Consider the following 25,468-nt stretch of genomic DNA (forward strand, 5'->3'; position numbering starts at 1 on the left):
TGTGTTCTTCTTAAGCCCTTATTTTTGCATACTTCACAAGATAGCTTTCTACATACTCCCCTTAAATGCTACTGTGCCTTTTCTCCTGCTAATGATCAGTAGTTCCAACATCAGAGAAGATGCCATAGGACAAGAAAGAGCCAGATAATGTAGGTGTTGAGAGAAGTGGCTGTTCTTGCAGATCCTTGTTGGCAATTGGTGGAATAGTCTTAAACTTGGTATGTTTTTCTGGTGTATGGATTAGTCTCCCACTTGCCAAATACTGATTAGAAGTAGTTGGTGCCCCCCCCCACTGCCCCCTGAACTTGGTCTCTGCTAGGATTAAAGTTGCATTTCTTAGTAAGCATCTGATTTTGTGTACTTCAAGCTTCACCCACCCACCAAATATAAATAATTGTATATATGAAAGCTTGCTAATGTTGCATAACTAAGCTGGTATGGTTGTTTCATTCTTATTTCAGACAATGTTGTTAAGTGATCAAGGTTTCCTCATTCCTTAAGACTGAGGGAATGAGGATTTGTTGCTATCAAAAAGGGGGTTGTTAGCAGCACTAGCATATAATTGAGAGGTCTGGCCACAAGTATGTTTTGTAGCACTGACATTGTGATATGACTTTGCAAGGCCAAAAAAAATCATGTCTCTGCAACAGCAGATAGCTCTGGAGACATTGGCTTGGATCTTAAGAACAATGAACGGAGTTCCACTCATGGAACAGGGCTTTCTCACCCCCTCCTTCCTGAAGTGCCTACACAGAAGCTGTTCTTAAATTGGAGGACTCTCTGGAAATTTAATTTCATGCAGTTGTGAGGGTGGGGCTGCAGCTGGAGGGGAGAATCAGTGGAAATTGGGAACTTCTCCAAACATGAGCAAAAGTACATTCTATTTGTGCTTGGGATCTGTGGATCCAAACCACTGTCTGCATGGCAAGTTCTTGCTATTTAGATTGGATGCCAAGACTAAACCCTGGAACGATAAAGCATGTGAAGCATGCCTTTCCTCCTCCACCAGGTTCCTGCAACCATTCCCCACACACTGGAGCCTGAGGTCCAGGGATTCTAGTGTGGTTTGCAGGGAAGCTTGAGTCAGTCTTTAGACACTGACTATTGAGTAAGTGACAACTTAAGATTGCATCCTAGATTGCAACACACAGCAGCAATAACCAGTTCACAGTACTAGGGCTGAACAGAGTAGTAAACTCTGCGTCAGAGGATGATACCAGGCCAGAGCATGGTAACTTACAGCTCTCAGCAGTGGTGGGACAGTCTGTATATAACTTGCCAGGAATATTAATGTGCATTAATGCTAACAAGCTATGCCCTCTCAATGTTTATTTTTGTCACTGCATATATACCAGTGGTTGATCATGTATTCAGTTTGTGTCTTGGACTGTGGATGATCTGAAAATGGCACATATTTGGTTGCCGTGATGCATTTTGGTTACAACCGATAGTCTTTTAATGTATTGTAAACTATCCAATTTTAAATGTAATGGCTTGAAAACAAGCCCCCAAGAAGCAGTTAAGACACCTATTTTACAGATGAAGAGATCTTATTTTTCATTCTATAATCCACTTCTTGTGACATGACTAAGTCCTATTGAAAGTAATGGGACTTACATTTATTCATTCATCATATTTATAAATGGTTGAACACATCCCCCAAGGCAGTGTACAGCATTTTAAAACAATAATGCAAAACACAATAACAATATTAAATAGATTTGTCAAAAGGCCTGAGAAAACAGGTGTGTCCTAAGCAATTTTTTGAAGGTAGCCAGAGATGGAGAAGCTCTTGTATTGACAGGTGCTCAGCTTTGGGGCAGCCACAGAGAAGGAGCAGTCCTGTTTCACCAAATGAGCCGGTGGTAGCTGTAACCGAACCTCCCCACATGATCTCAGCAAGTGGCAAGGTTCATGACAGAGTGCTCTATTAAATACCCTGGACCCAAGCCGTTAAGGGCTTTATAGGTGATAACCAGCACTTTATATTTTGCTCACAAATTTATTAGTAGCCAGTAGAGCTCTTTTAAAATGGAAGCCAGTTGAACTGTAAAATTACAAAAGTCTAGCTGGAAGGTTCCCAGCATATGTACCACTGTTCTGAGGTCGTTAATGTCACACTTTCTGCTTTAATCTACTGAAAAGGCTGGATCAGGTTCAGCCCAGACATTAAATACTGGTGTAGAGTCAGCCAGAACTAAATTTTACTTGTTGATGTGAGCAAGAAGCTAGACTACGAATAGTTCTGAAAGTGCTTGATAGGAGAGAGAATGTTGTATTAAAGTTATATATAATGTTTGAGCAGACATACGTTGATTGTGTGAACGGTTTGGCTAAAGACTTCCCAAACAAGGGGGAGAGAGCAAACAAAGCAATGGCCTGCTATAATGCAGACCAATGCCTTTCTGGATGTTCTTAAAGAGTTTGAATTAAGGGCTTTAAGATGACTGTAACTTCTGCCCATGCAAAGGTTTGCACTTGTACAGAAATGTAGTGGCTTCTGTGAGCCTGTAAAGTTTTTCTTACCAAGACCTAGCAAAAGACAATCTCAACTCCTGAAGTGATGTCTGTAAGAGCTGTGCTTTGGCTGGTGGTACAGGAATGTGTAAGCATCACAGAAGAATCTTCTGGAAAACATGTCCATCTGCTTGGTATCCACAGCTGCAAACTCCTCTGGTGCCATAGCCAGATAATGCCCAAGTTGAGGGCAGGCCATGACCATGGGGATGCTTGTTCTTTTCTCATCTTCTAAAGAAATGGTCAGTTGAAAGACTAGAATTAGGATCCTCAGGTTATAAATTTAACTTTTTCAAGATAATATGCAACCATATATACTGTGTTCATTTTTTGTCAATGTATTGCAGCAGATTAAATATATTGCCAATGGTCTATATAAGCTTACTTGCAAGCATGTTAGAGGCAAGGATTAGGACACTTGAGGTTTTGAAAGGTATGGTGGGATATGATTGTGATCTGATATTATTAGATTTCATAAATGAATAGGGTCAAGATGAGTTGCTGTCTGTATATGACATCTGTTTTAGAGCCTAGGTTTGAGTGTATCAGGGTAGGCTGTTAAACCACTATCCACTATAAATATTGTAAGACTTAAACCCACAACCTCTAGGCAGTATGTTGTGCTCAAAGGGTGAAGTGCCTTGAGACTCTGGAATGTACTCCCTGCTGAAATAAGAGTCTCCCCATCTCTGACAACTTTTAAAAAGTCCCTAAAGACTCATTTTTTCACCCAAGTTTTTTTAAAAACTTGATTGTGGTTTTGAATTGTGTTAAGGTTTTCACTTTTGTTTGAATTTGTTGTATTTTACTTACTTATTGTAGACCACCCCAAACTTTCATCTCTGGGTGGTTTACAGCAACATAGAGCAAACTCGTTCTCCCCCCACCTACCACCCCAAATCCTGGTGTGAATGAACCCTGAGATAATTTGTTTGGTATGTTTCCTTAACCTTTCTCTTGCTCTCATCTATGGGGCACTATTTTTTTTTTTAACTTAATTAAATTGTGGTGAGAATTGTGTGGAATAAGATGGTAATCATGGTGGTTCTCATGATTCATCAGTGCTGAAGAGAGCCATGTGATAATAGAAGAGGTCCTCAATGGCAGATGTGGGCAACATTGGCATACTGTGTACTCTGAATGGGGAACAGGGGAGACCTGGACATAGGGTGCAGTGAGAACAAAGGGGACCTCTTGGAGCCTTAGCAAGGGCTTAAATTGGGAAGAAATAAGAAAATGGGGAAGAGATCTTAGGAACAAGCTTGTGATAAGGTAGTACCAATTATTCTGTAGAAAGAAGCCTCAAGATGGTTTCTTACCCAGCATATCAGCCATGCTGTCAAAGCAAAGCCAGGATTTTTGGGAAGGGCCATATCGAACAAAAGCCACGTAATGGCTGCTCTCTATGCACAGAACTGCAAACAGCTCCAGTGTCTGCTGCTTAGTGGAGTAGCTGTGCGTATCCAGTTCTTTATGGGAATATTTCAGTCTGTTCAGTTGAGAATGCATCTGGAGAAAATAAACTATTATCAGAAATCCAATGTGCTTTCCTGAGTTTTTGCCATCCTAATTCAAGCAGTGATTACAATCCTGTGAATCTTCCTGTGACAGTATAATGCACACTGGGGTATTATCCAAGTAGCTTCAATTCTGAGGTCTGGGTGTGGCATTTCATCACTTCCAGTTCATGCAGCCCAGCTGTGTGGGTTACTTTAGCGACAGCTTGGTTCTTGCTGGTTGGCACAACTTACAGGACCCATGACTGGTTTCACCTTTTGCTAGTTTCCGACTAGATGTAGATTATGTTTGACAAAAAGTACTTTTTGCTGGGGGCAGGGTGGAGATACTTTCTATGTTGGGGCCAGGCTATGTTTACTAACCAGAACTGTGGAAAGCTAACCAGTTGGGTGTAGCGTTTGGTTTCTCAATAAAGACGTAAGTAGTCCTTAGCATGCATATTATCATCCTAGAGAGGTGGGGTGGAAATATGTGGGTTACAGAGTTGTGAAAGAAGGGCCTCTGTTACCTACTTAAGTCACATTTTCTAGAAGAGCTCCTGTACCATAGGGAAGGGGCCACAGCTCAGTGGTAGAGCATCTGCTCTGTATGCAGAAGGTCCAAGGTTCAATCTCTGGCATCTCCAGGTAGGGCTGGGAAAGACTCCTGCCTGAAACTTTGGAGAGTTGCTGCCAGTCAGTGTGGACAATACTGAGCTCAATAGACCAACGATTTGACTCTGTAGAAGGTGGTTTCCTATATTCCTAAGTACCGTTAAGAACTGCATGGTCAGCAATTCAACAGGTGGAGCTTTCTCCCCATCTCTGGTGGTGGGAAAAGGTTCAGTTTGAATTTCTCCTTCTTGTCTCTTTTGCCAGGAAAATAAAGTGGCACCCCTATATCTGAGTGTATAAAGGCTTAGCAATGAATCTCCATAGACCACATGTTCTCAAACTTGGATCCCCAGCTGTTGTTGACTACAACTCCCATTATACCCAGCCACAATGGCCAAAAGCCCCCTGTCCTAGACAAATACAGACACCAATATGTAATTGAACCATTTGGCTGATTTCATATCTGGCAGGAATTTTTGCTCATAGTTTTACAGAGCTTTTTCTCCCTTCCGTGGGCATTTCCAGCTTTAAATACTCATTCAGTGCTCCTTCCTACCTTGGAAATCTTCCTCAACAATTTCACATGGTTTGGGTTCAGGAGAGGATCCAGATGGCACCATGAGCATCCGTATGTTGCCTGCCCATTGCATACACAGCACACCTGAGAAGCTACAGACATAATAGTCAGGTTGGTTATTGTCTTTATCCACAAAAGCTTCTATAAATTGGCAAGAGCAAATGTCTGCCATCATTCCCTGCAGCACCAAAACATAGTAATCTTTGTTATGTCCCTCTCTGTCATGCATATTATTAATATTCCCTGTTCTGCAGCAACAGGTTTTAGAGGACGACTGCTACTACTGCAACAATAATTTAACATTCATTTAATACCAGCACAGTGTGTTGCACACCAAAGTAGTTATATGGTCACTACCTAGGAGGATTAATAGTCATTCCCATATGGGCAATCGAAGACTGGAAGCAAGAGGCTGACAATGAGTTGTAAAAATCTTAAATGTAAGGACGCTGGCAGCAGTCGGTAAGGTTGAGGCTGGGGTGTTCTGGAAAACAGTATTCTGGTCCAAAGCCACCGAGGGCTTTAAAGTAATATCCCTATGTATAAGAATGGAATAAAAGAAAGATGTACTGTATGTATTATGTAGTGCATAGAGCCACAGTGCATGTGGCCTCAAATAAGTCACTGTCTCTTAGCCTCAGTTCCCTGTCTGCATAATAGGAATAACTGTGGCCTAGTTGAGGGCTGGAGCAAACCGAGCAGACACTGGTCTGGCAGACATTGCCCATGGAGCCACTCTGGCAGCCAACACAAACCATGGGTTTAAAGCAGTGGTTCCCAACCAGGGTTCCTTCAGATGCTGCTGAACTACAACTCCCAGCATGCTCAGCCACAATAAATTGTAGCTGGGAAAGATGGGAGTTGTAGTTCAGCAACATCTGGAGGAACCTAGGTTGGGAACCATTGGTTTAGAGAATCACAGCAAGACCATTGAGCTCCATGAGGTAAGTGCTTGTTAATGTTCTGGGTTGGATAAGGATCAGTGAACTTGGATAGGTGGTGTGTGTGCGTTTGCTTGTATGTGTACACACACACACACGTACGTTTACAGAGAGAGACAGAGAGAGATGTTACTCTCTTATATGCTAGTAAATTGGTGAGATGTATGCAGCCTTGCTGGAGTCGGTGGGTCTTTGATCTGGCAGACATTCAACTCAATCAGAATCAAAACTCTGAGATGCATACAAACTTCCTTACTTTGGTCCACCAAGTCTGTGAGGTCAAGCTCTAGAGAGGGATATACTGACGGGAATGTCTTAAACCTCTTTCCAAATCTAGGCATCTGCAAGATAAGGCATGAGGGAATCTGAAAGAGAGAAAGAAAACCTCTTTAAATAATGGTTTTATACATGATGCAATAGTTGAATTGACATACTGAACTAAAAAAACCCAGTCTCTACATGAATTGTTTTAAGGGGTTTGTTTTTGTTTATTAAAATCAAACTTTGGTCTGTAGCTTGAAATGTTTCTGAGGGTTCTAGAGACGTCCACAGAGTATTATTATTATTTATTCGATTTCTATACCGCCCTTCCAAAAATGGCTCAGGGCGGTTTACAAAGAGAAATAATAAATAAATAAGATGAATCCCTGTCCCCAAAGGGCTAACAATCTTAAAAAGAAACACAAGACAGACACCAGCAACAGTCACTGGAGGTACTGTGCTGGAGGTGGAGAGGGCCAGTTACTCTCCCCCTGCTAAATAAAGAGAATCACCATGTTCAAAGGTGCGTCTTTGTCAAGTTATTGTTGGAAGTTAGTGCATTGTGGTGCCTGGAGTTGGGCTCAGATCTCAGCTCTGCACTCTTCAGATTATCCATGCCCTGGAAAAAGTGGAGAGGCTTTACCGAGCCCTATGGAGAATGCTCTGCCTACATGTATTATATTCACGCCGAGAAGCCTTGTCCCCAACTATGCCCACTGCTCCCGCCAGCCATTACGGACCTCCTCAAACTTTAGGTTGTATGACAGCAGGGATTTTCCCAGTAGCTGCTGCACAGTGGGCACTCTGATGGCATTGTCTTTCTCGGCAAGGACTTGATAGCAATTATACCCCAGCACTTCGTTGTCTGACCTAAATTTTCACAAGGAAAAAACACAAAGTTCTTTAGAAACATATACAACATCTCCTCCCACCCCACAAACAAATGTGTTAGCTAGTATAAGTCTGTTCAAAACAGACATAAGACAAAGAATTCTCTTTAAAATGCAAAGCCTAAAATAAAGTGGAAACACTTTTGCCTCTTATGCCAAGTCTGAGTTAGTACTTGCTACCATGGAAATGTAGTTATTGTGTTTGTAGAGGGACTGGCAGTGCTGTTCATGTGTCTGCTACAAAGGTGGTTCATTCCACCTTCATTCCTTTGACTTTTCCCTGCAATATTTGTCCAGGAGACAAAGGGTCTGTTCAGGGATATACCTGTAGTTCAACAAAGACAACAAATGTGTCCCTGGACCTCTTGAGGAAGGGAGGCCCTGTTGCCTGGGCAACAGCTCACTCTCTACTTTGTCCTCCCTGCCTCCCTGACACACAGGTGCATCCTGACTGGAGGACTCATCTCAGCTTCAGGCCAAGCTATATATGTTTTTAAAAAGTTTCTAAGCCAGGGACATACGTGTGTACAAATGTATGTGTGAAAGTGCCCGCATGCACAAGGAGTGTGAGATACTGTTTGCATAGGAGTGAGGGGAAAGGTGTGCCGAGAATGTTTTGTTCTCCACTGTGTCCTTACATTTCTTCTGCAGTAAAGATGTGGGGGAGAGGTGTATCTTGGGCAGGGGGCCCAACTTCACTTTTTATCCCAAGGCCCACTCTAACAACCTTGCTGTGCCTCTGGGTTGGTCCAAGGCAATCTCTTCCCAATTAGTGCAATCCAAGCTGCCAAATGTTTGTGATTTCTTTTTCTTTCTTTCTTCATTTCTTTCTTTCTTTCTTTCTTTCTTTCTTTCTTTCTTTCTTTCTTTCTTTCTTTCTTCTCTCTCTCTCTCTCTTCTTTCTTTCTTTCTTTCTTTCTTAATTTGGCAGCTTTTGGGGAGCCATGTGAGTGGGGTTGCCAACTGACTGAAAAAATCATAATCATCTTTTTTTGGTTTGTTTTATTAAAAATATTTGTACCCCACCCCTTCAATGCACTACTGCTCAAGGTGTCTTACAACATTAAAGAAACTCTGCTCTGCCTGATGATGTGTATGTGTGTTTCACTTTCAGGTCACTTCCAGAAACCCCCTTTCAGCCATTTTTCTTTTCGGTTGTATCCTTAGGCAAACAGGCAGCTTTTGTGTGATCCACCCACAAATCAGTCCAAAAACTGCTCCTCAAAGGGCCTACAGATTCTGCATCCGAAAACACAGTTGTCTTTGCTCACGAGAATTCATTATTTCAAGAGCTGGTATCCCTAGCTGTGAAGGCACATACTGTGATTAGCCTGGCCATCTGAAGGTTGAAATAAAATGACCATCAAATCAAACTCCTACCTGATTTTTAGCAAGGGCTCTACAGCTAGAACCTCTCCTAGAAGGGCATTCAGGAACTCCTCTGGATCTGTAAACCAGAGAAACCATCAGGGTAGCAAAAGGCCTAGAGCAGTATGCTGAAACCTGTACCCGACACCCCCACAGTTTGCATTCTCCTTATTTGTGGACGGATCCAGATCCTTTGTAGTGCCTGAATGTGTTTTTTAAGGGGCTGGGGAAAAGCAGAGGCAAGTTCATCAGATACAGACAAGATGCCACTCACCTTTCTCTTCTGTAATGAAACTGTCACACCGCAACAGTCTTCTCAAGTTCATCACATTCTCGGCTCCCACATAGCCATACCTGGCAAGGATCAGTACTGTTATGTGCTGCATGCTACCCTGCTTTGTGGCTAGGCTACTTAACAACAAAATGCTAATGAACAGGCAATCCAGATCAGCTAGGAGAGCAGATCACCGCTCGTACTTACTAGTGTGGGTGTGTGCTGAAATGACACACATGGGGTGGGTGGGGATACGAGTGCTTAGACAAGAGGCAGCTTTGTATTTGGCCAGAGTTTGAGTTGTTGGAGCTACCTGGCCACAAGTGGTCTTGAAGAACTGTGATGGTATGCTGTTTCTTTTGGGGAAGCTGGAGTTATTTCAAGAGTAGTCTGGCTGTTTGCCTGCTCAGCTTCTCCCTGCTCAACTTGCATAACAGGAAATGAATGGTATTCTGAAAACATGTCATAAGAACAGCCCTGCTGGATCAGGCCCAAGGCCTATCTAGTCCAGCATCTTGTTTCACACAGTGGCCCACTAGACGCCTCTGGGGAGCCCCAGGTAGTCTAATACTATCAACAGCTACTAGTCTTGATAGCTAAATGCTGCCTGCAGTCTTGGAGGCAGTTAGCAATACCATTTGTAGGAGAGCCATGCGGGGTGGGGTGGGGCGGGCATCATTTGCTTGCAGTCTTCCCACAATGGTATCTTGTTGGCTGCTATGGAGAACAGGATGCTGCACTAGATAGGCCTCGGCCTGATCAAGCAGGGCTCTTCTTTTCTCTGGCCAAATAAGAGACTTCCTGTCTTTCACAATGACATTGAGCTTGTACAAAGTTGTCCTTCTATTGCCTGGGGAAGTAGGGAGCATGAAGCAATGCAAAGAGAACATCCTAGGTGAACCATTGAACATAGCTCATGTCTTGTTAAGCCAATTTATTCAATGAAACAAAGGCAATCCAGTAATCTGCTACTGGAAATGAATATCTGAGTTTTTGCAAGATAACACTATAGCTTTCTTCCAGGGCTAATTGGAAATTTTTGGTTATAGTTCTACTCCCCCCACCCCCCTCCACAGTTATAAATGTCATGAGCTCCATAAAACATATACAATGCAATGAAATATATAACTTCAATATAAGTTTTAAAGTGATATATTTTGACTGGTTTTTTAAAAGTCAATTAGCTCTGTTGATGTCGTCTAACTAATTAATGAACTAACTGCCTCATGTAGCAGAATGAAAAGCCCCAGTGACGGGGAACTGTGTCAAAAGCTTTCTTACATCAACACAAATGTAACTAGGACCAGTAAAATGTTACAATACCAGTTTAGTATTGCTTATTCTCTGGGCCAAAGATAAGAACATAAGAACAGCCCTTCTGGATCAGGCCCAAGGCCCATCAAGTGCAGCATCCTGTTTCACACAGTGGCCCACCAAAGGGCCACTGTGTGACAGCAAAAGCTACGCTAGCTTTCCAGTCTCAGAATATTCAGAACATTTTACCTATCACATTCACTGGCCTGCCATAATAATCAATCTGGTTTTAAACTGGCTTAAGTTCCTAATGTGAATATGCTCCCAATGCTTGCAGTTCTTCTCCCACTGGCCCTTTAAACTGTTGATCTCTAAGGCAAGGGTTCTCAGATGTGAGTCCACAGATGTTGTGGCTTTGCCAGCCATAATGGCCTTTGGCTGGGATTATGGGGGTTATAGTCCACAACATCTGGGGATCCCAGTTATGGGAACCACTGTTCTAAGGGCATCATGAATTTGTAAATCATCATACTGTATTATTTTTTCCTATGATTATGGTCACAGCATCCAGTGGGCACATATAATAGTTGAGCAATGAAAGCATAAAGACCACAGCCCAGTGGCATAGTACAAGTGCTTGAGAAATGCAATGCAACTTACTGTCTCAAGGGCTGAACGATCTGCTGCCTCAGGATTTGCTGTGCCGATGTATCATGTACCTCAGTAGAATAGAGAATGTCATCCAAGGCAGAGGAAAAACCAAACAAACTGCAAAGAAACAAAGATACACACAAAGCATTGTCCACTGAAATATGAAGGAGATTTAATCACAGGATCAAGGCCAAAATGGCTATTATTTGACCACCAATCCCAACTTGTCCACTGGACAGACAGTGGTGGCCCTTGGATACTAAAGATATACCCCAGTGGTATGTTAGTGTGGTGTTTTTGGTTAATCCATTCCTTGATTCAGGCCAGCTTTTGAAAGGGGCTTTAGTTGCTTGTATTCCAGTTCTGGAGTAGAGGCGGGGCTAAAAAACAGCCAGCAGCAAGAGCACTGAAAACCCATCTGCACTTGCCTCCCTGTAAATAATATCTGTTTCATTAAACTATTAATATTCCTGATTCAATTCCACAGCTCTTTCCCTTGTGTACCACAGCTCTTTCCCTTGGGTTCTACAGTTAGCAAAGGTGTACTGCTTCAGTTTGGTTGCTTGTCCAGCTGGCCATTTTGCAGCGGGTAGGGGAAATGGACATTGCATAATGGTCCAAACACTGCCACTGGAAGAGGTAGCAGGCGCAGCAAAATAAGGGGAAATGAAGGCATGAATTTGGGTTTGCAGCATGACTGGGCCCTTGAGCCAATGAGATATGGAGAAGAGTTTGGCTTCATACAGAATGAGTGCTGAGCAAACCTGAAGAGGGTTGTGTCCAAGTAGCAGGAGTTGCAATGCCCTTGGATGCCCTTCATGGCACCTTCCATCTTCTGCAGGATGTCTTGTTCCCAAAATGCCTCTGTGTTGTCTTCTGCCAAGTTCCGGATTATGTAAAACTCATCTAGAATAACAGTTTGGAGTGTGTTAGATTGCCAACAGGACATTGAGCATCTCTAGGAGAGAGAAGGAGAAAGTGAAAAGGATATGAAAATGAACAAAAGGAGAGAAAAACACAGAATGCAAGGAAGACAGAGATGGATAGATGGATAATAAAATTAAGCTAAAAATAAAACTGCTCTCCACATTGCAGGCTGGAGTTAAGTTTCTCTCAGGTCTTGAATGTTTGAAGACCTAATGTGCACATTCTATTCTACCTGGAGCAAATGACCAGATACTATTTCAATCAACAGAGAGGACCCTAGGGTCGATAATGGTTGTGTTTATGTTTTTATGGTCTTTAACTGATTTTAATATTTTAATGTGATTTTATAGAATTTTGTTCTATTAACTTTTGTAAGCTGCCTTGGGATATGTTTTATGAAAGGTGGGATATAAATTGAAAAATAAATAATAAATAGGCTTTGCATGCTGAACATTCCAGACCGAATCCATTGAGGAACCATAATAATCTTGTGTCAGCCATGCTTAGCTACAACTTGTGATGTTTTTGGTTAATCTATTCCTTGATCCAGGCCAATGGGGCTTTAGTTGCTTGTATTCCAGTCCTGGAATAGAGGCTGGGCTAACAAACAGCTAGCAGCAAGAGCACTGAAAAGCAGTCTGCACTTGCCTCTCTGTACACAATATCTATTTCATTAAACTATTAATATTCCTGATTCCACTCCAGTGCCTTGTCCTTGTATACCACCACTCTTTCCCTTGGATTCTACACCACTCGCCAGATGTGGCTAGACCGAAGTAATTAGAAGATAGTAGTCTCTGACTCATAGATCTATATAGCAGGAAATATAGTACAGGGAAATCTGAAATGTGAGGAGGATGAGCTTGTAATCTGACCAAACTCTGTTGCTGGCCCTTACCTTTCTTATGGGATCTCCCTTTGCACCAACGGGAACTGGTAGCACTGGAGCTAATAGCAATAATCTTGCTTGCATCAATCTTCAGTCTAGAGTAGAGGTTGCCAAGAGCACCAATAACTGGATTCTAATATAGTTTGAGAAGATAGAAGAAATAACACTGCTGAAACTGAGGTATTTTCTAGAAGCAAGAATTTATATTCTCACCCCCAAGGCACTGCGGCAACCAGAACACTATTTTAGGAGCAATTCCATTTGCAGAAATATGTACCAAATGTTGGCATCGTTATGGGTGGTAATAAGCAAGGGGCGTGGATAGACCTAACAGGACTTGAGGGCCGGTGACAGAGAGACTGAACTGGGGGGAGAGATGTGGGAATGCCAAAGCTCTACTCCATGATTACTGGAAGCTTGGTCACCAAAAGTAGCTGAATGCTATCCAGAATACCCTGAAACCAAGAAAGGTTGTGACCTCACCAGCAGATCCACCTCAATGAGGAACATCTTCAGCTCTCCGTTGCCAGGCTTCCTGCGCTTTTCATAGAAACCTCTCACAATACCGACAGTCACTACTCTGTCACATCTCAGCTGCACCACGTCATGGATTTGCAGGCAGCATATGGAGGCAAAGAGCAGCTCATTGCAAAGAAGTTTGTACCTCTTTGTGGGGCTCTCAATGGTGAGTAAGAGGGCAGCCTGGTGCCGGCTGAGGGGTTTGATGTGGCTGCTCACGAGGGCTATGACAGGCTTGGATTTGAGGTCAACAATGCGGCCCATGTTGGGCTTGCCCTCCACAAGGCAACCTATAGACCCCAAGGGGATTTTTTTCCTGCCTGCATGGATTTCTCGGGTCACAATGAAGGCCTCTTTCTTCTCAGGAGCAAATTCCATGGCGGGGACCCTGCAAATATGGAAAATCAGGATGGTAGATGGTTGTCTCAAAGGCATAAACAGCTGATAGGGTACAGTAGTATTATGGCTGTCAGCTGCTTGAAGGAATCTTAGCTGACGAATTAGATACATTGATTAATCAATTACACTTACATAAGCTTATACATGAATAAAAGCAATCATTTTGAAACAAAACGCATGTACCCTGTTTGTGTGTGCATCACATAGATTTCCTCCTGTGTGAGAGAAAAGTGTTTATGTGTGTTTATACACTTTCATTGTACACTTACATGGTTATTGAATGGATGATTGATTGAGTGATTTTTTGTAAATAAGCCATTATTTTTGAACTGAAGGCTTTGGGTATAAATTAAAGCATCCATTACCTTATTTCAGTAAGGGAAAAATCGAGGCACAGTGTTTTCTGGATACACAGAACTCTTTCTCAGTCCCAATAGAGGAAGTATATTACTATCCCTAAAGAACCAATGTGGCTGCTTGCTTCTGGGGCACAAACAGCTGCTCAGGAAGCTGCCAGCTTCTCCAGTCCAATTTTCAGTTGCCTTCGTTGTTCTATAAGGCAAAACATCACCACCACCCCTCATTCTGTAAACCATGCAAGTTGTCTAATCTGTCTGTGTGCTCAGTGAAGAGCGCGAACAAAAAGAAAAGACTCCATTTACAGGTGAAACTCAGAAAATTAGAATATCGTGCAAAAATCCATTAATTTCAGTAATGCAAATTAAAAGGTGAAACTGATATATGAGACAGACGCATTACATGCAAAGCGAGATAAGTCAAGCCTTAATTTGTTATAATTGCGATGATCATGGCGTACAGCTCATGAAAACCCCAAATCCACAATCTCAGAAAATTAGAATATTACAGGGAACCAAGAAGACAAGGATTGAAGAATAGAACAATATCGGACCTCTGAAAAGTATACAGTGTACTGTGCTTGATTGGCCAGCAAACTCGCCTGACCTGACCCCATAGAGAATCTATGGGGCATTGCCAAGAGAAGGATGAGAGACATGAGACCAAACAATGCAGAATTGCTGAAGGCCGCTAATGAAGCATCCTGGTCTTCCATAACACCTCATCAGTGCCACAGGCTGATAGCATCCATGCCACGCCGCATTGAGGCAGTAATTGCTGCAAAAGGGGCCCAAACCAAGTACTGAATACATATGCATGCTTATACTTTTCAGAGTTCCGATATTGTTCTATTCTACAATCCTTGTCTTCTTGGTTTCATGTAATATTCTAATTTTCTGGGATTGTGGATTTGGGGTTTTCATGAGCTGTACACCATGATCATCACAATTATAACAAATTAAGGCTTGACTTATCTTGCTTTGCATGTAATGCGTCTGTCTCATATATCAGTTTCACCTTTTAATTTGCATTACTGAAATTAATGGACTTTTGCACGATATTCTAATTTTCCGAGTTTCACCTGTATGTCCATTTCCCCTTACTGAATCTCTCTGTGGCCTTAAGGCATACCATGGACCCACCTGACCCTACTCAATCAATCAATTTAGCCTTTGTTCAGAACTTTCATGTTTGTTTCATCACATAACCAAAGGTTAATTTTTTTCACAAAAGTCTTGCTGAAATTAGCAAAGAAATGGTCTATACTAGATTAAAGTCACATAGGCTCGTATAATTCTGCTATTTCCTACCTTCTCAACTCATTACAATTTCTAAAAAAGCATTGAAATATAATTTAGATAAATGCAATAATTATAAATGAGGAAATGGGAATTTTACACTAAGAAATCCTAAATGCTGTATCCAGAAAATCCTGTGCCTCAATTTCCCCCTTACTGAAATAGATAATGGATGCTTTAATATATATCCGAAGCTTTCAGTTCAAAGATGATGACTTATTTACCAAGATCAATCATCCATTCATCCATTCAAAAACAATATAAATACATAATGTAGCATCCAGGGTAAAATGTGTGTGCGTGGAATGTTTCCACTGGGAAGCAATTTTTGCCAATTCCCCCCTCCCTCCGTGTTCAGCCCCCTATGCCTGTTAAATATGCCCATGAGGGGTTGCAGATATTTTTGGTGGGCAGAAGTAGCTGCAGAGGGAAGGGGGGAAGTTGGCAAAAACTGCTGCCTCCCCTTGTGTGCATGTGGAATTGTTCCATTCATACACATGATCTTTTCCACTATCACCCATAATTACAATTTCAGTCAAATATTCAGAACTGGTACTAAAGCCACCTAATGGCACAGCGGGGAAATGACTTGCTTAGCAAGGCATCATCTTACACTGTGTAGGAGGCAGCAATGGTAACCCTCTCCTGTATTCTACCAAAGAAAACCACATGGCTCTGTGGTCGCCAGGAATTGACACTGACTCGATGGCACAACTTTACCTCAAAGACCCTAAAGATATGAGCATAAAATTGGAGCTTGCTCTTTGAGCAATATTACTTGCTTTCAAGTGTCTAGGACTCTTGAAAGGTCTCTGTGGGCTATTAACCAGCAAATAAGTTCTCAGGCAGGTCAGGGAAGGATCCAGTGTCTGGCATCGGAATAGGGCTACAATATGTATAGTATGGTAGAACCTGCTGCAATAGGTGTACACAAGAATGGGAGAGCTGGCTTGGTGGTAGCACCTTGAAGGAGAGCTGGCCTTGTGGTAGCAGGCATGAATTGTCCCCTTTGCTAAGCTGGGTCTGCCCTGGTTTGCATTTGAATGGGAGACTACATGTGAGCACTGCAAGATATTCTCCTTAGGGCATAGGACCACTTTGGGAAGAGCACCTGCATCCTTGTATGCAGAAGGTTCCAAGTTTCCTCCCTGACATCTCCAGATAGGGCTGAGAGAGATTCCTGCCTGCAACCTTGAAGAAGCCGCTGCCAGTCTGTATAGACAATACTGACCAAGATGGGCTTATGGTCTGACTCTATATATGGCTGCTTCCTATACGACACCTATAAGCCACTTTGTGTACAACTACAGCTGTGCATATATGTCAGTTTTAGAATCCCAGGAGCATTTGGAAATAAACACATTAGAAAATATGTGGTTCTGAAAGTGTCCTGGTTTCATCGGGCTTCATAGTTGTAAGAAAGAGTAAGGAAGGATAGTTACAATCTTTTGAAACTTTTAAGAAGCGCTTGTGACCAGACCAGAAAGCAACCACAGCATTGTCCAAATGAAACACAAGCAGCCAGTCAAAGCCCACAAGCAAATACATTAGGCAGGAACCCCTACCGGTTCATACCCTTTAATGTGCTTCTGACACGTATTTTTCAATTAGTACTGCAGCTCATGTACAAAGAAGGGACTAGTTTGCTTGGCTTATATCTAGATTGGCAAAATACATTATTTATTAATATTATCATAAAGTTGCTGGAAAAGGCATGTGTGGACAAATTGAATTTGGCTGTATTATTGATTTGATGAGACCACAGAAGTGATATATGCAGTAGAATGCCATGCATAAGGAAACAAAGCTCCTTGTTGGATTTTAATGACCTTATAAATAACCTGTTAGATGTTAGAAAAAAGAATTTTGCTTGACACATTGGCCTCAAACATTCATTCATTTATTAATATATTAATATATGATATAGTATGATATATTAATCAGTTAAATACTGGTTGGGGATTACTTCCTTTTTTTGCCTTTTATTATACTCAAGTCATCCCAAATGCCTAATCATTAGGCGGAAACAGCTAGCAATTCAACAGGCTTCTTCACACAGTCATTTGAATCTAGGTTTAATTTGGGTTACCAGAATTGAAATGATTGTGTGAATTCATGCCAAACTAGAATCTGAGGCTATGAAACAACCTTTGCATGGGTTAACATGATCACACTAATGTTGGTAACCCACTTTAAACCTAGATTCAAATGATGCAGCTATTCCTTAGCTTCACATTTTTTCACTTACAACAAAGAAAATTAGCCTGTTCTATCAATTGTCATCACATAACTCTACAAAAGGAAGATCTTTGCTTACCTGGTCCTGGAAATGATCTGATTTCTGCTTTGTCAGTGACTGGCAAGAATCTGGTTTGCTTTTTTTATAAATAGCACCAAGGGTGTGCCCTGGCTCTTGTGTAACAAGACAGCCTGTTACAGGCAGCACTGACTTATGTTATTCCTGGTCGTACCTTTGCAAATGAGATGCCCACTGCTACAGATACAAATAAACACTTCAGTATTCAGAGTGCTTAACAATATATATTGTGTGTTCTAAAGTATTTCCTTTCCATTTAAAGGAACGAAGAGACTTTCCCCTTTTCTGAAAGCCTATTGCCACTGCAGCAAATCTTCTTCCCCTCTTCCATTAACATTAGTCAGTGATTACACTACTGTTGCAGGATAGGAGCAAACATCATCATAGTGCACAAAGGGGGAAGTCATCCCTGAAGCGCTAAAAAAATGAAAAATTGTGCCAACCCCTAGACTCACATTAGAAGAGCCTGTCCAGTCCCTGATACTTCTGCAGTGTTTGCTGGTGGTAACTAAAGCAGTAAGGGGAGTGCAGGGCTTTATACAGGCACAGCTGCTCAGGTTCCTTTCCTGACCATGGGATGCTGCTTTAGCATACAGACTCCTGCTTATAATGCATCAGCTGAAATGGCAAGCTAGAATTGGGAGGCTACTTATGGTGAACCAATGTGATGCAGTGGCTGAAGTCCTACTTGGCATCTTCTACTTGGAGATGCCAGGGATTGAACCTGGGACTTCTTGCATGCAAAGCAGCTGCTCTGCCTCTGAGCTAGGCAGAGGTGCATCTAGGTAATTTTGGAGCCTGGACCTAAAGGCCTTTGGAAGCCTCCCCTCCCCTGAAAATTAAGCATCATCATGCTCGGCCGGGTGACCACACCACCCAGGACAGACTAAAGAGGATTTGGGGGGTGGCAGGGGCTATGAAGGCCCTGGACTTTGGCCTGGAAGTCCAGAGGTAAGAGCACCTCTGCAGCCCGGCCCTATCCCCTATCTATTTAAGCCTGGGGAGACCTGGGTTCAAATTCCCACTCAGCCATGAAGCTCACAGGATGTAAGGCACCAGAAGTGTCTCAAACCAGGACTTCCAGGCTGAGCCACCCAAACCCTGGCCTTTAATTCAGCCAACGAGTTTAGTTTTCATGGGGCAAGGGCACCCTCTAGGCTTCAATGCTGGGCTGAACAGGGACATCCACAAAATCAGCTCAAATAAATGCGAATCAAATTCAAATTGATTCAAATTCGAAACCATTAAATAGAATGGAGATTCACTCAAATGGATTTGAATTTGCCCAAAGTAAAATTGAATTCAGTCAAATTTGACCGACGAAGGACAGGTCAATGGCTTCTGCAAGGAAAAGCTTTTGATAAAGTTCCCCACCAAAGGCTCTTGAGTAAACTTAGCAGTCATGGGATGAGGAGACAGGTTCATGTGTGGATTAGTAACTAGTTGAAGGACAGGAAACAGAGAGTAGGAATAAATGGACAGTTTTCACAATGGAGGTAGGTAGGAAGTGGGATACCCCAGGGATCGGTACTGGGACCAGTGCTCTTTAACTTTTTCATAAACGATCGAGAAGTTGGAGTGATCAGCGAAGTGGCCAAATTTCCCGATGACACTAAACTATTTAGGGTAGTGAAATCCACAACAGATTGTGAGGAGCTCCAAAAAGATATCTCCAAACTGGGGGAGTGGGCGACAAAATGGCAAATGCAGTTCAATGTAAGCAAGCATAAAGTGATGCACATTGGGGCACAACCCACCAACTTCACATATATGCTGATGGGATCTGAGCTGTTGGTGACTGACCAGGAGAGAGATCTTGGGGTCATGGTGGACAGCTCATTGAAAGTGTTGTCTCAGTGTGCAGCAGCTGTGAAAAAGGCTAATTCTATCCTAGGAATCATTAGGAAGGGGATTGAAAATTAAAATGCTAATATTATAATGCCCATATACAAATCTATGGTGTAGCCACATCTGGAGTACTGAGTACAGCTTTGGTCACCATATCTTAAGAAGGATATTGTAGAACTGGAAAAGGTGCAGAAGAGGGCAACCAAAATGATCAGGGGCCTAGAGCACCTTCTTTATGAGGTTAGGCTACAGCATCTGGGGCTCTTTACCTTGGAAAAGAGGCGACTAAGGGGAAACATGATCAAAGTGTATAAAATTATGCATGGAGTGGAGGGTTTAGAGAGAGAAATTTCCCCCACCCCCAACACTAGAATCAGGGGTCACCCCATGAAACTGAAGGTTGGGAAATTTAGGACTGACAAGAGGAAGTACTTTTTCACACAGTGCATAATTAATCTATGGAATTCTTTGCCATGGGTTGTGGTGATGATGGCCACCAGCTTTGGTTGCTTTAAAAGGGGCTTAGACAGATTCATGGTGGACAGGTCTATCAATGGCTACTAGTCTGGTGGCTGTGGCCCATCTCCAGCCTCAGAGGCATGATGCCTCTCAATACCAGTCGCAGGGGAGCAGCAGCAGGAGAGAGGGCATGCACATATCTCTTGCCTGTGGGCTCCACAGAGGCATCTGGTGGGCCATTGTGTGAAACAGGATGCTAGACTAGATGGGCCTTGTGCCTGATCCAGCAGGGCTGTTCTTATGTTCTTATAACCTGTCTTCCATGAATAAGATTCCATTGTCTCATTGGAAGAGATTCTATTGGAACAGCCTTGCCTGTTCCAGCTACCCAACTCCAATCCTGTCTTCTGCCTCTGGCCATCACTCCTTAACTGCCTGAGCCCAAACTGGACCATTCTGACCTGTCTTCGAGCTCTGTTAAGACTTGAGTGGCCTTGGGTCATTCACTGTCTCTCAGCCTAATGTTTTTTACAAGGTTGTTGTAAGGTTAGGACAGGGGGAAATCATGTGCTTCTTGGAGAAAGGGCAGAATAGAAATATAATGAATTTTAAAAGTTTGGCATAGGATTTCATTGGCAATAGCTTGTTTTATATGGTAGTCTGATACATAAAGGAACAACATTAATCAAAACTACATTGATTCCTTTCCCCAGTTGACCTAGGTGCCTGACCCATTAGTTTATTTCCTGTTCTGAGACACAAAATCCTCATTTCAAAAGTGCATGCTTAAACATCAATAAATCAAGAGAGGAACTGAACATATTTCCCTTGAAAATAGCATTTTTACAAGACAAAGTCATGAGTAACCGGGAACTCCTTGGCTATTTGGATGTGGAATGTGACCTCAAGCTTGTTGTTATGTAACAGCCACAAAAAAGCATTTCCAGTTCAGTGAGGAAATAGGTACAGTGTACTGTACATACTAATTATTGTTTATAATAGCCTCATTCTGCCTCATTCACCATGACTGGTGCTTGCTTTATGTTCTCTTGGGTGCATATACAGTAACCTGGAGTTATGTAAATAATGGATAATTAGGTCATCTGAGGTTCAGGCATTTGGGGCACACGGAAACCTTACCCTTGAAAACATCATATTTGCAAGACAAAGTCATTAGTAACAGGCAGACAACTCCTTCGCACCCTTGATTCATTTACATCCATAAATAAACCCCATCCAAGAGGGAAACTGAGTGTTACCAGAAAAAATGGAGCTGTTACTGCTTCACCCCCAATCCCCTCAAATGTTCCAGAAGGATACTATGGTCAATAGTATTGAAAGCCACCAAGAGATCTAAAAGGAGCAACAGAGTCACACTCCCTCTGTCAATTCCCAGTTGGAGATCCATAACAGGAATAGAGATAGAGGCTGTGACAGATGAAGATTTAGTACTTAAATATTCAGAGACCACTGACCCACAATATGCACTGGCTGCAATTGAAACACAGTTAAGAACTTATGGTTTGACTTTGAAAAACTTGAATTTGCCAGTTCTGCATCTACCAGATGCTATTCAAAAACAGGACATCTTAGACATTCCTGAAGAGCAAGAACAGGCCATAATACATACCAGCAAGCTAAACCAAGAACAACAAAGAGCTGTCACCACATTACTACAAGCTATATATGACATTCCAAATGACAAGCCACACTGCTTTTTCCTAGATGGATCTGCAGGAACAGGGAAGACATTTGTCTATACAACACTCATACACACTATCCGAGGCAAAGGAGACCAGGCTACAGCAGTTGCCTCAACGGGAATAGCAGCTACACTATTACCAGGAGGTGGAACAGCACACTCAGTATTCAAGATTCCACTGATCCTGGATGTAAACTCAACCTGCGACATAAAGCCAAACACAATTGCAGCAAAACACCTCATAGACACAAAATTGATAGTCGGCGGTGGCTGCGGGGGTCAAGGGGAAAGTCCCCCTTTTACATTAAAATGACACTGCCTGCGTAGCAGAATGGGGAGGCAGCAGTTGCAGCAGGAGGCAGTGGTTGCAGCAGGAATGGTTGTGGTCTGTGTGTGTGGGAAGTTCCCCCATTTACCTTAAAGCAGCGTCTGCTGCCACTGCACGGAAGAGTGGCGGGGGAGAGCTTCTTCCAGCTCCCCTCCTCCCTCCCAAATGAGTGCACATACGCCCTGTCGCAGATCGTTTTGGACCTTTCTCCACGTGTGGAGATAGGTACAAATCAGGCTGTGAAGGGGCGTACACTCATTTGGGAGGAGAAGGACCTTTCTCTCACTGCTCCTCTGCGCAGTGGCAGCGGAACAGCTTTAAGGTAAACGGGGGAACTTCCCCCCTCCAACACACACACACCAGACACCACAATCCTTTCCGCTGCTGCCCCATTACGCCGCACTGGTAGCGGCATTTTAATGTAAAGGGGGGGACTTTCCCCTCATTCCCTGCTCGCCGCAGTCACTGCCGCTATCTCGCCGCTGCAGCAGCAGCTTTTAGAAGAATAAGGGAGGGGGGACTTCTCCCTCACCATCTCAGTTGCTGCCCAGGCAGGCAGCAATCTGCGCCCAACATGATTTGGTGGGCCCACTAGGGGCTCTCACTGCTGCCAAAAAGCAGTAGTTTTGAGTGTTTTTTAAAAATTAAAGATTCATCTTTCCACCACCCCAAGATTTGCCACCACCCCAAGGTTTGCCACCATAGGCAATTGCTTCTATTGCCTATGCAGTAATCTGCCTATGGATGGACCAATGGTCTGACTCAGCATAAGGCAGCTTCCTGTTTCAGGTTCACTTTTAAAATGACCTTGTGTATAGACATGTACACAAAAAATGTGCATGTATACAGAACCTGGATACATGTACAACATAATATCTGAATAATAACATGGTGATTCTCTTTATTTAGCGGGGAAGAGTAACTGGCCCTATCCATCCCCAGCACAGTATCCTTCCAGTGACTATTGCTGGTATCTAACTTGTGTTTCTTTTTAGATTGTGAGCCCTTTGGGGACATGGATCCATCTTATTTATTATTTCGCTTTGTAAACCTCCTTGAGCCATTTTTGGAAGGGTGGTACAGAAATCGACTTAATAATAATAATAATAATAATAATAATAATAATAATACTGGGAACAGCCTATATTTTGCAACAATATCTATGATAATAATATTAATAATAAAATCCAGGCATCCCAGGTCCTTGGGAAGGACTCGATGTCTGGATAAAATAAACCAGTCAATAATACCTGTCTGACTGTGTAAACAAGAAATAGTAATCATCATCATCATCACCACCACACAGACTGGCTACAAACAAAGGCATGACAAGGTAGCAGAGATACTACACTGAAACATCTGAAAAAAATACAAGCTACCTGTAGCCAAGAACTGGTGGGACCATAACATCGAACAAGTTGAAGAAAATGAAGATGTAAAAATATTATGGGACTTCCGACTACAAACAGACAAACATCTGCCACACAATACACCAGATATCACTGTAGTCGAGAAGAAAGAAAAACAAGTCAAAATAATCGACATAGCAATACCAGGGGATACCAGAATAGAAGAAAAAGAAATAGAAAAAATCACAAAATACAAAGATCTACAAATTGAAATTGAAAGGCTGTGGCAGAAAAAGACCAAAATCATCCCAGTGGTAATTGGCGCCCTGGGTGCAGTACCAAAAGACCTTCAAGAGCACCTCAACACCACAGGGGCCACAGAAATCACCATCAGCCAATTACAAAAAGCAACATTGCTGGGAACAGCCTATATTCTGCGACAATATCTATAATAATAACAGCAACAACAGTGATAATGTTGATAAGGTCCTTGGGAAGGACTCGATGTCTGGATATAACAAACCACTCAATAACACCTGTCTGACTGTGTAAACAACAACAACAACAACAACCCCACCCCTGCACAGAGCCCTGGATTCCAAGCCCCGCCCCTTGCCCAGCTCCGCCGCCCTCTAGCGGCCAAGCCCTGCACCTGCATCCTCTCCACTTGCGTTCCCCCTTCCTGCCTCCCTCTCCCCTTCTCCTATCGGGGTCTTCAGTCACTTCCGGAGCATCATCCCAGGCTGAGTGAGCTTGCCTGGCCGGCGAGGCACGAGCAGGATGGCGGCGGCAGCGGCAGCGGCGGCGGCGGCTGCAGGCGCTGGCGAGAAGGAGACGAGTCAGCAGAGCAACCTGGGCGCCTACTCGCCCGTGGACTACATGAGCATCACCAGCTTCCCCCGCTTGCCCGAGGAAGAGCCGGGCAGCAGCTCCGGCGCTGCCGAGAGCTGCCTGCGCTCCAGGAAGGAGGAAGATGCGTTTCTGGGCGAGCAGGACACTGGTGAGAGCGGAAGCGGACGGCCATCCATCCCTCCCGCCCGCCTGTCCCCTGCATCCTCCATCCGATCACGACTCCACGCATCATCCCTCCCCTGCCTGCCTCCAGCCCAGTTCCCAAGCATTCCCCTCGTCCGCTCCCCGCATCTCTCCTCCAGCGTGTTGCTCTCAGGATGCTGCCCTCTCCTGCGTCATCCCTTCCGCCTTCCCAGAGTTATCTGGCACCAGCCCGGCCCCCTTCCCGTGTGGTGCAGCCATCCCCGCAGCCCTCGCCACCACGCATCTGCCCTCCCTTTTGCTGCACTCCTCATAATGTCCCGGCCAGGCTGTCCCGGCATCTGAATCCCACTTCTCTGCAGCCATCTTTCCCTCCCACCCAATCAAAGGATGATGCTATGAACATCCCTCTGCCCGGGTGCCACGTTCCTGCTGCTGCTGCTGCCTCCTTCACTAGACTACTTCATCTCTGCTGTTTCTCTTCCCTTCTCATTCCTAACCAGTTCCCATCATCTTCCATCTCATTCTTTTCACCTCCTCAGCTTCCTCTGGGGCAATAAAGTAAGTGCCCCTATCCCTACTGGCCCTATCCCTCCAGATCTTCTAGCCTACAGTGTACCTGCTGCCCCATTGCTCCAATGATTGCTTTCTTACACTTAAACCAACCTGCCCTAAGTCTCATTGTCTTCCTACCTCTCCCAACTCCTTTGAAAACACCTTGTGCTGATTAATAGAGCATTCACAATCTTATTTCCCCCTCTGGTATGTGACAAGGTGTGCAGCCCTCCCCGCCAATTTAATCTTCAGAGTGCTGCTAAGACCATTGCTGAGTCTAGTCATTTCCAACCAATAAAGAATGTACAGACTTTCTGTGGAATATCCTTTTGTCCTCTAATGCCTGATAACCAGGTGGAGACAACTGGAAAGGATACACAGGAATGAGAGAGGACCTATGATTACACTGAAAATCTACAAAGGGCAGTTTTTGAATGCCTTACCATTGACATCCACGACCTAAGACTGCCCTTCTAGACTTTCCCCGTTTTTGCATCAGATCTGTATTGCAAGAGTGGATGAAATAGAGCAGGGGTAGTCAAGACCTACACATTTTCCTAATTTCAGATAACATTGCTTATTGCAATGCAGTTGCACAGGGACAATGTGCAAGGGACAAAGTTTCCCATTCCTGTAATGTGGTGGTCCTATTTTTGATCTTCCAGAGACGACTGGCTGTCCAGG

General features: G+C 43.4%; 2 protein-coding genes across 10 annotated transcripts in view; one reads left to right on the forward strand and one right to left on the reverse strand.

Moving 5' to 3' along the window:
* Positions 1–1,383: 1,383 nt before the first annotated feature.
* LOC128322741 (ubiquitin carboxyl-terminal hydrolase CYLD-like) lies at positions 1,384–24,417 on the reverse strand. 6 transcript variants are annotated; one of them, XM_053244608.1, is made up of 13 exons: positions 23,267–23,824; positions 17,551–17,727; positions 13,144–13,567; positions 12,670–12,793; positions 11,609–11,750; positions 10,854–10,961; positions 8,940–9,019; positions 8,678–8,744; positions 7,148–7,277; positions 6,403–6,511; positions 5,185–5,297; positions 3,837–4,026; positions 1,384–2,748 (listed from the first exon to the last, which is right to left on the reverse strand). In XM_053244608.1, the coding sequence occupies exons 3-13, from the start codon at positions 13,555–13,557 to the stop codon at positions 2,549–2,551; spliced, it is 1,677 nt and encodes a 558-aa protein (XP_053100583.1). In that variant the 5' UTR covers positions 13,558–13,567; positions 17,551–17,727; positions 23,267–23,824; the 3' UTR covers positions 1,384–2,548. The 6 variants fall into 6 exon arrangements, with proteins under 6 accessions (XP_053100583.1, XP_053100581.1, XP_053100582.1 ...); XM_053244606.1 differs by having other exon boundaries at positions 20,998–23,824; XM_053244607.1 differs by having other exon boundaries at positions 20,880–23,824.
* The window catches only part of GGT7 (gamma-glutamyltransferase 7), an 80,473-nt gene continuing 78,937 nt past the window's right edge, over positions 23,933–25,468 (forward strand). For 3 of the 4 annotated variants that reach the window (XR_008305932.1, XR_008305933.1, XM_053244604.1), the window contains exon 1: positions 23,933–24,236. Coding sequence is in view for 2 of the 4 variants with exons in the window: in XM_053244604.1 (XP_053100579.1) it covers positions 24,017–24,236 (220 nt within the window). In the remaining 2 variants the exon portion in view is untranslated. The remainder of the gene's footprint in view (positions 24,237–25,468) is intronic. The other variant, XM_053244602.1, reaches the window with a different exon arrangement.

This window comes from Hemicordylus capensis, chromosome 4 (assembly GCF_027244095.1).
Source record: "Hemicordylus capensis ecotype Gifberg chromosome 4, rHemCap1.1.pri, whole genome shotgun sequence".
NCBI lineage: Eukaryota > Metazoa > Chordata > Lepidosauria > Squamata > Cordylidae > Hemicordylus > Hemicordylus capensis.

Bases quoted from the DNA above. Each gene is read 5' to 3' on its own strand.
- LOC128322741 (XM_053244608.1), bottom strand. From the start codon at position 13,557: ATGGAATTTGCTCCTGAGAAGAAAGAGGCCTTCATTGTGACCCGAGAA. The intron at 6,512-7,147 runs GTCCGTAATGGC...TCTCTCTTTCAG, and splicing joins ACAACCTAAAGTTTGAGGAG to ATTCCCTCATGCCTTATCTT. The intron at 2,749-3,836 runs GTAAGAAACCAT...CCATTTCTTTAG, and splicing joins CAGCATGGCTGATATGCTGG to AAGATGAGAAAAGAACAAGC.